At 46.5% G+C, this 10,000-nt stretch overlaps 3 protein-coding genes across 5 annotated transcripts in view; 2 read left to right on the top strand and 1 right to left on the bottom strand.

Annotated features, from left to right (window-relative positions):
* bag5 (BCL2 associated athanogene 5) overlaps positions 1–1,842 on the bottom strand; it is a 17,025-nt gene extending 15,183 nt beyond the window's left edge. The window contains exon 1 of one of the 2 annotated variants that reach the window (XM_031580388.2): positions 1,334–1,842. In XM_031580388.2, the coding sequence (XP_031436248.1) occupies positions 1,334–1,356 (23 nt within the window). In that variant the 5' untranslated portion in view covers positions 1,357–1,842. Of the gene's footprint in view, positions 1–520; positions 1,228–1,333 lie in introns of those variants that run through there. The other variant, XM_031580387.2, reaches the window with a different exon arrangement.
* On the top strand, positions 32–7,508 carry LOC105890334 (cytochrome c oxidase assembly factor 8). 2 transcript variants are annotated; one of them, XM_031580389.2, is made up of 5 exons: positions 32–271; positions 3,622–3,819; positions 4,172–4,235; positions 6,888–6,978; positions 7,396–7,508. In XM_031580389.2, exons 1-5 carry the CDS (start codon positions 173–175, stop codon positions 7,493–7,495), a joined length of 552 nt encoding a protein of 183 aa, XP_031436249.1. In that variant the 5' UTR covers positions 32–172; the 3' UTR covers positions 7,496–7,508. The 2 variants fall into 2 exon arrangements, with proteins under 2 accessions (XP_031436249.1, XP_012671803.2); XM_012816349.3 differs by lacking the exon at positions 32–271 and adding an exon at positions 1,925–2,164.
* Positions 7,509–8,811: 1,303 nt separating this feature from the next.
* Positions 8,812–10,000, top strand: part of klc1a (kinesin light chain 1a) — a 32,399-nt gene continuing 31,210 nt past the window's right edge. The window contains exon 1 of the mRNA XM_031580977.2: positions 8,812–9,389. The gene's annotated coding sequence lies outside the window, so the exon portion shown is untranslated. The remainder of the gene's footprint in view (positions 9,390–10,000) is intronic.

The following is a 10,000-nucleotide window of genomic DNA, read 5'->3' as shown; positions in this document are numbered from 1 at the left end:
CAAAAGATGGCCCCGTGCGTCCGCAGCTCAGGGACTCAACACTCCCTCCCTCGCGCAGATCGGCTCCAGCATTCGGAAGGGTTCGACCCAAACCCATACGGCCTGGCGCCATGCCTGACATGGCAGAGAGGGAGAAAACTAAGGTTCGGTTCATCGGTTTGTCCTCAAATGAATGAAGCCGCTGACTATTGTAAGACAAAGCAACTCTGACAGCAGTGGAATGTCCTCCCGTTATGTCACGGTGGACAGCCTGTGGCTCAGTGGAAATGCGGTAGGCACACCAATCCCGATGCCAACACCCAGTACCACCGTTATCAGTCAACAAACGCATGCTCCCCTGAAGATATCACACTCGCGATATCGCCACCTTGTATGCAGGCTTTCCGCCAGTAGCAGCGGAAATCTACCGCGCGGACAAAACAAGCAACGGGCCCGTTCCGTCTCTCTCCCTCCACAGAGCACCAGCAAGCGCGCTAGCAATGTCTCACCACCACTCGAGATGCGCAGGATTATTTCTCACCTTTTCAAAACGCGAAAGACATTCGCGCACATGTCGAAGCAGGTCTGTTTCCATCAGCTAAGCACAAAAACAGGTTCGGCAGTTCCGATGTGTCACATTCGGATGCTGGAGCAGTGAGTTCGGTGGGTTTGCGCTACATCCGCCAGCGTCTTCACCTCATACACACACTCGCACTCCTCACACACTGAACTGCAATGCCGCCCCTCCCACCACCACCGCCGCTGCCGCCTGATAGTGGGGAGACCAACTCGGACGGGAGGGGGTCTCTGGCTCTGTCGCTACCCATCATAGGTAAAAATACTCCCTTCCAGAGAACTACTTCGTTCTCCCAACGGATTTTATTAGTGACGACAGACCCTGTCAGAACTAGCCAGTCACAAAAGGCGAGGCCACAGTGACATCTTCGTGACAGCGCAGAGGACAGTTAAGCTAGGGGCATTTTCACCACAGACGTGTCCGAGGCTAGCTTTCCTAGAAGAAGGAATGACAACGGAGCTAACAGCACTGAGTACTGCTCTGACAGTCACCTTAAACACACACGTGCATTCTCGCAAATCTCTGAATATAATCCGCTTTGATGGAGGTACGGTGACAGATTATCCCCCATGACAGGCACGGCTCGAGGAGAGGGGTTGCCGGTACACAAAAGAGCCCACGGTTAGCTGATGCTGTTTTGAACCCTCCTCGAGGACACCAAAGATATAGGTTAGCCTAGAAACGTTACTCCCAACAGACTCACGAGCCACTGTGTCATCTGATTTGCATTTACACAGCCATACACACAGAAATTACATAATGACGAGGTCTGCTTACTTGCATAGCCAACGGACAGCCATCAGGACAGTTTGTTAAGAGAAGTACTCCGGCGCAATCCACATCACACCGTCGGCCGCCTATGCACACACCAAGCCCCAGGGAATACCAGCCTCTCCGTGTAGCTATAGGGGCCAGCTGGCCGAGCAAGGCAGTGCACAAAAAAAGGTAATGAAGAGCCTGTTTACGATCTTTTTCCTTGCAAAACTGTGCCGTAACGATGGGAGATTTCACTTGATGCTCGGTTACTTGTTGCTGTTTTAGAAGCTGGCTTGTCAGTCAGTTTCTGGTCCCCAGTCCTCTGGACCCTTATGATGAGACAGCCTAGCCACAGTTAGCTAAACAACTGAGCGAAAACATTCACACTGCGTAGTAAATTACCAAACATTCACTTGAAATCAATCTAAGTTTAAATATATATTATTAATTGACCGGGATTTCTACACAGACTACTCGTGTAAATCCTGTACAAGTCGTTTTTACATGTCCTGAAATCTGTTCTTGAAGCATTATTTGTTCGGAAAACTGTCTGGTTGTCCAGCACAATCTTCAAACAGGAAATGTCAGAACGCCCTACGTATTGGTCACGTGGTAGTGCGCAGAGGCACGTTGTCGTTGCAGCTACAATCATGGACATTGTAAAATAATAAGGTCAGGTTTTGTAATTTTACCAAATCAAAAGTCCATGACATGAATGTGTCTGCTACTGGGTCTTTACTGATAAGGTCACAATGTCGTTACCACGGACGGAATGTCCTATCACTGGTGAACTTCACGTGTAGCCGTCTACACAACACCGGACCAGCACCCAAACAAGCAAAGGAAACGGAGGTAACGTTCTGTTAGCATTTCTGGCTAGCTAAATAGGTCCATGTCCAGGAGACCATCCATCAAAAACCTCTAGATATGTGGTATTAGTTGATGCCTAGAAACGCGTAATTATCGTAAAACACCAAATGTTTGTAGCATAAGCTAGCGTGGGGTTGGATGTATGAAACTACGTATGATTTTGTAACTGCTTGCAGGTAACCTTGAACAGTGCGAATAACGTTAGTGTTGGCCTGTTTTTACACCACTTACCATGCAAGTTCAGACATTAGCGTTACCTCAGCTAGCCAAGAAGCTAGTATAAACACCGAGGATGTTGCAGATAATAAACCGCAGGTAAGTTATCGTAACCTCCTCCTCCACGCTACGACAATGCCACCTGCCTAGCTGGTGACAGTTGACACCCGAAGGTCGCTTCTGTTCAGAGGACCACTGGTTTAAAACCTTGGCATCGTATGGTTGGTGGTTGAACAAGAGGCTAACGTTAAACAATGAAATGATGATTTTGCTTTTCTTTGGAGAACGTTCTCTCACGTCACACGATGAGAAGCCATGCCTGGTGTGCGCACGGCACTCTTTCTGTGTGCTGCTCACTGAACAATAATACGTCGTGGCGATTCCCCCCCCCCCCATCCCAAAGTCGTGTTTACACAACAGGGGGCTGTTTAACTATGATAACTATGATCACTGTAAACACACTCTCTGCAGGCCTGCCACAAGGGGGCGGCATAGCACTCTCATCAATAGGGTTTACCTGGAGTAGATGGCATGCATTCACTCTCTCTCTCACACACACACACAATAACACTCAAACGAATACACACACACACACACACACACACACACACACACACACACACAGTGTGTGAGTTCTTGTAGTTAATTTCCTGTTGTGAATTATTATTCATTGAAGATTAGTTTATATAAAGTAGATGAATTAATTATTTGAAGTTAAGGGTAAACGAACATGATTTATGTTGTTTGGTTTAAGAAAAGGTTAATAGAAAATGTTTAAATGCTCTATTTACAGTAAATATGGGAGAATCTCTTATTGATGGTAATTTGATATCAATCTGAAGGTGTTTTAATTTGAAAGGAGATACCTTTATTCTGAAGTGCAGGAAGTGATGTGTGAATGTTCTTGTTAGTTCAGAAGTGATTCTATGAAGTCAAGTTCAGTCGCTAGAACCTGCCTTGTCTAACTAATTGTTTAATTCGAAATTCTTCTTCTTTGTAATATTGATTCAAACTGAGAGTAAAATATTCCGTTTAAAAGAGAAACGTTTGACCATAATTGGAATCTTCCATTACACATGCACACGCACACACACACACACACACACACACACACACACACACACACACACACACACACACACACACACACACATAGTTCTTGTGGTTCATTTCCCCTGTCTGTCTGTCTGTTTCTCTGGGTGCTGCTGCTGCTGCTGGCTCAGAGGGCCCGCTTCAGCCCTTCCTCTGGCTCCAAACATGACTGGATTGGGCCTCCGGACCGCCTGTCAAACCTGCGGCCAATCATCTACCACATACCTGAGAATGAGACGCCCCAGGAGCGGAGGCTCAGGCACCTGCGGCAGGAGACCGAAGACTGGAACCATCAGTTCTGGACCAATCAGAACATCACATTCAACAGGGTACCTGCCGCCTCAGTTTCATGTTGTTATGTGTCGCAGCGCCAGCAGAGGGCAGCACCATCTAGTTACATTAACTTTAAACAGTTGGGTTGAATCAGGGATTGGCCTGGTATATATACATCTTTATTTCAGACGCCAAGTTCCATATAACTATACTATCCATATAACTAGGTGTGTAGAGCTGTTGGGTTGAATCAGGGATTGCCCTGGTGTATTTAAAGAGGTGTGTAGAGCTGTTGGGTTGAATCAGGGATTGCCCTGGTGTAGTTAAAGTAACGTGTAGAGCTGTTGTGCTAGTGCTTCCAGGCTGCTAAGTGCACGTGGCGTTTTACTGACCTGTTCTTTTCTTCAGGAGAAAGAGGAGTACATACTGGCTCAACTGAAGGCCAAGGGCCTGGCGGAGAGAGATGAGAACGGTGAGAACTTCTACCCATAGATCTCTGGGACAGTGAGAACATGAGGAGGAATACCTGGTGTAGCTGTGTGTTCTAGAGCAGTGGTTCTCAAACTTTTTACCATGAGTGTACCACCTTAGAAATGATTTGGCTCTCCAAGTACCACCAGAATTAAAATAAAGTAGCGTAGGCCTGTAACTACATACAGATTACACAGAAGGCATTAATATTAATAATGATTCATTGTTCACATGACTGAAGCAACTAAGTGTATGTAAACTCATGTATTGTATTTAAAAACTTACAACGTGACAATACTAATAACTGATCTGCATCAAAACATAGGCCTACCCAGCAAATGTAAGGACTGCATTTAATTCGTTCCACCAGTATGAGTTTAACATTATTTGCCATTGCTTGTATCCTACGTGACACTGTGTCATTAGAGAGCGGCACCAAGCTCAACTGTTTCGCAGCTTTCTCCCCACACATAATGCCTTGCATCTCTTTGGCCAAAGGTAAACATAGTTCTTCTCCAATTGTGTGCGGCTTACCAGCTTTTGCTATACGAAGGCTGGCTCGATAGGGCCGAAACACACCAAACGCGTTTTTAAAACGGCAGACGCTCCAAAAACATGTTGGCAAAGTGCGGCGGGCAAAACAGCCGCAGGGGCACCAGGCTGTTTTGCCCGGCGCCTAGGAAGCGGAGCTGCGTGCGCAACCTGCCTGGGCCGAGTGTGACATTGATGAGCGGTGCGCCTTGCGCTGGAAAGTTGAGAATAGTTCAACTTTTAAGCGCATCTAAAAAACGCTAGAAAGACGCAACGCATGAGATGTGATGGCTTCATACTTCCATTGCTGAGAACATCTCCGCACACAACGCACTGTGGTCTTGGTTCATCCTCAGCCCCGCTCCAAGTAAATCCAAGATTAAAGTAAATCGAGTCGTATTTCCTTACAGTTTTGCGTCGTTTGCTAGCCGGTGCTGAAGCATCACTGCTCAATACACTGCAAGCACTAGCGCTAGGATCACCTTGACTGTTGGCAACTTCATTTTGTGTTGTGCTGCCTGACACATTCACCTAATTTCTCCTCCTAATATTCCCGTGGAGCCAGGATTGCAACGAGTTGGCACTATTTTTGCTTCCCCCACTCATCATCACAGCAGTTATAACTTTATAGTTGGTCAATGCCGGTTTATATGCATAGCATAATAGCTAATGCTCCAAAGAAGAGGCTCGCAGTAAACGTCTCTATTGGCTGCGCACGCACACAAAAAACAAAAACATACGTCCAGAAAGATTGAAGCCTAGTTTAATTTGAATTCCATTTACAAACCTTGTGGCTTAAGTGTACGCGTACCACAAATTGAGAACCAATGTTCTAGAGGAATGTCATGGAACCGTGTTCATTCTGTGTTCTACTCTGTGTTCATTCTGTGTTCTACTCTGTGTTCTACTCTGTGTTCATTCTGTGTTCTACTCTGTGTTCTACTCTGTGTTCATTCTGTGTTCATTCTGTGTTCTACTCTGTGTTCTACTCTGTGTTCATTCTGTGTTCTACTCTGTGTTCATTCTGTGTTCTACTCTGTGTTCTACTCTGTGTTCATTCTGTGTTCTACTCTGTGTTCTACTCTGTGTTCATTCTGTGTTCACTCTGTGTCCTACTCTGTGTTCTACTCTGTGTTCTACTCTGTGTTCTACTCTGTGTTCATGCTGTGTTCTACTCTGTGTTCATTCTGTGTTCATTCTGTGTTCTACTCTGTGTTCTACTCTGTGTTCTACTCTGTGTTCATTCTGTGTTCTACTCTGTGTTCTACTCTGTGTTCTACTCTGTGTTCATTCTGTGTTCTACTCTGTGTTCATTCTGTGTTCTACTCTGTGTTCTACTCTGTGTTCATTCTGTGTTCTACTCTGTGTTCATTCTGTGTTCTACTCTGTGTTCATTCTGTGTTCTACTCTGTGTTCATTCTGTGTTCTACTCTGTGTTCTACTCTGTGTTCATTCTGTGTTCTACTCTGTGTTCTACTCTGTGTTCATTCTGTGTTCATTCTGTGTTCTACTCTGTGTTCTACTCTGTGTTCATTCTGTGTTCTACTCTGTGTTCATTCTGTGTTCTACTCTGTGTTCTACTCTGTGTTCATTCTGTGTTCTACTCTGTGTTCTACTCTGTGTTCATTCTGTGTTCACTCTGTGTCCTACTCTGTGTTCTACTCTGTGTTCTACTCTGTGTTCTACTCTGTGTTCATGCTGTGTTCTACTCTGTGTTCATTCTGTGTTCATTCTGTGTTCTACTCTGTGTTCTACTCTGTGTTCTACTCTGTGTTCATTCTGTGTTCTACTCTGTGTTCTACTCTGTGTTCTACTCTGTGTTCATTCTGTGTTCTACTCTGTGTTCATTCTGTGTTCTACTCTGTGTTCTACTCTGTGTTCATTCTGTGTTCTACTCTGTGTTCATTCTGTGTTCTACTCTGTGTTCATTCTGTGTTCTACTCTGTGTTCATTCTGTGTTCATTCTGTGTTCTACTCTGTGTTCTACTCTGTGTTCTACTCTGTGTTCTACTCTGTGTTCATTCTGTGTTCTACTCTGTGTTCTACTCTGTGTTCTACTCTGTGTTCATTCTAATTCTAATTAGATTAATGAATCATTCTCTGTGTTCTACCTGGTTGTTAGGGAAGAAGCACACTCTTAACAGTGAGCAAATGGCCGTGTTCTACAAGGACTTCCTTGACCAGAACTACAAAAGGCACTCCAGCTACAACAGGTGAGTCTGGTCAGAATGACCTCATGTCCCCATGACGATGATGACGATGACGATGATGATGACGATGATGATTTGGCTTGTTTCAGAGCGGACAGACAGACAGGCCCTAGCCCAATGTTTCAACAGCACTGTTGTTTCTCAGTATTGAGTGTTGATGTCTGTGGCCAGCCTATGCAGTTCTTTTGCATACTGATATACGTGTGTGTGTGTGTGTGTGTTCTTTTCCATACTGATATACGTGTCTGCGTGTGTGTGTGTGTTCTTTTCCATACTGATATACGTGTCTGCGTGCGTGTGTGTGTGTGTGTGTGTGTGTGTATTCTCACTGTAAGGAAGGTAATGCACTCACCCATCTGGGCCTGTGTGTGACGTGCCTGCATGTGTGTTCTACTAAACTGTCCCCCCCCTTCTCTACAGAGAGTGGTACAGGCGGAACTTCACCATCACTCTGCTGATGGCCAGGGTGGCCCTGCTCCGGGCCTGGAGACGGCTGGGGGGGGGCAGACCTGCCGCATGAACACCCCCCCCCCAATGATGCTCACTGAAGGCTCCACCCATCTCTGGAGGCTCCACCCATATATGGATGCCCCACCCATCTCCACTCTGAAGGCTCCACCCATCTCCACACTGGAGGCTCCATCCATCTGAACACTGGAGGCTCCACCCATATCTGGAGGCTCCACCCATCTCCACACTGAAGGCTCCACCCATCTCTGGAGGCTCCACCCATCTCCACACTGAAGGCTCCACCCATCTCTACACTGGGCAGTTTTGGCCAAAGCCATGGGTCCAGTCTGTTGCCATGGTACCTCCAGAGTGTTGGGGAGACTGTGTGTGTGTGTGTGTGTGTGTTGGTGTGACTGTGTGTGTGTGTGTGTGTGTGTGTGTGTGTGTGTGTGTTGGTGTGACTGTGTGTTGGTGTGTGTGTGTTGGTGTGACTGTGTGTTGGTGTGACTGTGTGTGTGTGAGTGTGTTGGTGTGACTGTGTGTTGGTGTGACTGTGTGTTGGTGTGACTGTGTGTGTGACTGTGATTTGACCGTACTTGGAGTGATTAGCGGTTAGCTGTGTCTCATGAGAGGCATAAGATCTTTTGCAGCCAGGACCCCCACCCAGAAAGCCCCACAGGGGAGAATGATCCACACCGAAGCATTAGCCTGCCAATCCCCCACCTCACTGCACAGTACTGCACTGAAGCACACACACACACACACACACACACACACACACACACACACACACAGAGCTGCTGCTCCCCCGCCTCACTGTACAGTACTGCACTGAAGCACACACACACACACACACACACACACACACACACACACAGAGCTGCTGCTCCCCCGCCTCACTGTACAGTACTGCACTGAAACACACACACACACAAACACACACACACACACACACACACACACACACAGAGCTGCCAATCCCCCACCTCACTGCACAGTACTGCACTGAAACACACACACACCACACACACACACACACACACACACATAGAGCTGCTGCTCCCCCACCTCACTGACTGCACAGTACTTGACTGTAATCCAATAAAAGCCCCTCTGCCCTCTGCCCTTTCAATGTTGCTTGGAAAAGAGGATATCCTGCTCCATTCATTTGATGCTAGAGATGTATTTATGTTAAAGTAAATAAACACATTTAAGAAATTGTGTGTGTCTTCCCTGAATTGTTTCAAACTATTGTATCATTCTACAGATGACATAATTCATGGCGACTTTAGAAGTGTTGCAGTGATGATGTATCAGTTAGGATGGCTTAAAAGCCCTGTGAAATGTAAATTAACTTTAATATCGTTTTCAGCGTGTCATTAATTCAGTCCGTCTGACGCATTACTTCCCCTTTAATCTTGGAATGACATCATGATTAAGGAAGAGGGGATTGTGGGCCGCGACACAACCCAACGCCATTTTCACGCAGGCAAGACCGGACAGAGACAGACGCGCCTGGTGCTGTCAGACCTGACAACAACAACTTCAGAAGAAACTCACTGCGTGTGCGCCCAGCCGTGACCATGTAAAGCAAACGAATGATGTCCACGCCTAACCAGTCTGTTTCACAGTCTTGAAAAGCTACCTAGTTAGCTGTTTCGCTGTCAGCAGGTAACGTTATCGGTAACTAGGTAACATTAGCAACAGCTAATTCCGTGACCAAGCTAGCTAGCTATCAATCCCATACAAACCATAGCATTCGGCTCAAGTGCTTCCTTCCGGAGTCCGGAGGATAGGAGGGCATCAGCCATTCTCGTTTAAGCCGGTTAGTCGGCATAAAATCATCACGGGCACGACGCTGAGGTGGAACTTTGAGATTTTCTGTACTGCGTGACGGGAGTCTGGAACCAAGCCGAGTAACGCGCCCTGTCAAAAAGTCGGGCATCTGGATGTCCTGCAGAACGGTAAGGGCTTGCGCCGCTAGCCGATGGCTAACTATGTATCCTTGTTTGTGGAATGGTCATTCAAACGATAATGTTGACAACTTCTAGAAGTTAATTAACAACGACGGCTTCCTTGTTAACATGTTGCAGTCTGATTCTTTAATGATTATTCTGTATTTGATTTGTCAAACTGATTTCACTTTGTGCGTAATGGGGGAACTATTGTTGTGAAATTACACACTTCAAAACAAAAACGGAACCTAATTTGTGTTCAGCTCTTAGCTAGCTAGCTATCCTAGCGGGCTTAAGTTTACACGCCAGCTGGTAGCTATGGCAGTCGGTGTGGCCGTCCGACCGTCAGGCGGATAGACCTGTTTCACGGGTTAGGCGACCAGAACAGGAAACACTAAGCTATCTGGTCACTTCTGAATGAGAGTCTGGGTTAGGAACACTTGTCCTTATCTGCTTCTGTCTTTGGCGGCTCGCTAATGTGACGCTGCCCATGGTTTGGCGTTATAAGTGACATTACTGACGCAGAGAGAGGAGACACACACACATGTTAGCCTTCACTGGCTAGCAGCAGAACTACACTGCAGGGTGATCGCCAGCTATCTAAATCAGTCATGCCCAAG

The sequence above is a fragment of the Clupea harengus genome, chromosome 14 (assembly GCF_900700415.2).
Source record: "Clupea harengus chromosome 14, Ch_v2.0.2, whole genome shotgun sequence".
NCBI classification, from domain to species: Eukaryota; Metazoa; Chordata; class Actinopteri; order Clupeiformes; family Clupeidae; genus Clupea; species Clupea harengus.
The sequence above is the reverse complement of the archived record's forward strand: the minus strand, read 5'-3'. Positions and strand labels throughout refer to the sequence as shown.

What these genes read in the sequence shown, in the direction of transcription:
- LOC105890334 (XM_012816349.3), top strand. Translation starts at nt 2,024, where the DNA reads ATGAATGTGTCTGCTACTGGGTCTTTACTGATAAGGTCACAATGTCGT. An exon ending in AACAAGCAAAGGAAACGGAG is followed by an intron (nt 2,165 to 3,621) that starts GTAACGTTCTGT and finishes CTGCTGGCTCAG; the next exon opens with AGGGCCCGCTTCAGCCCTTC. An exon ending in AGGCACTCCAGCTACAACAG is followed by an intron (nt 6,979 to 7,395) that starts GTGAGTCTGGTC and finishes CCTTCTCTACAG; the next exon opens with AGAGTGGTACAGGCGGAACT.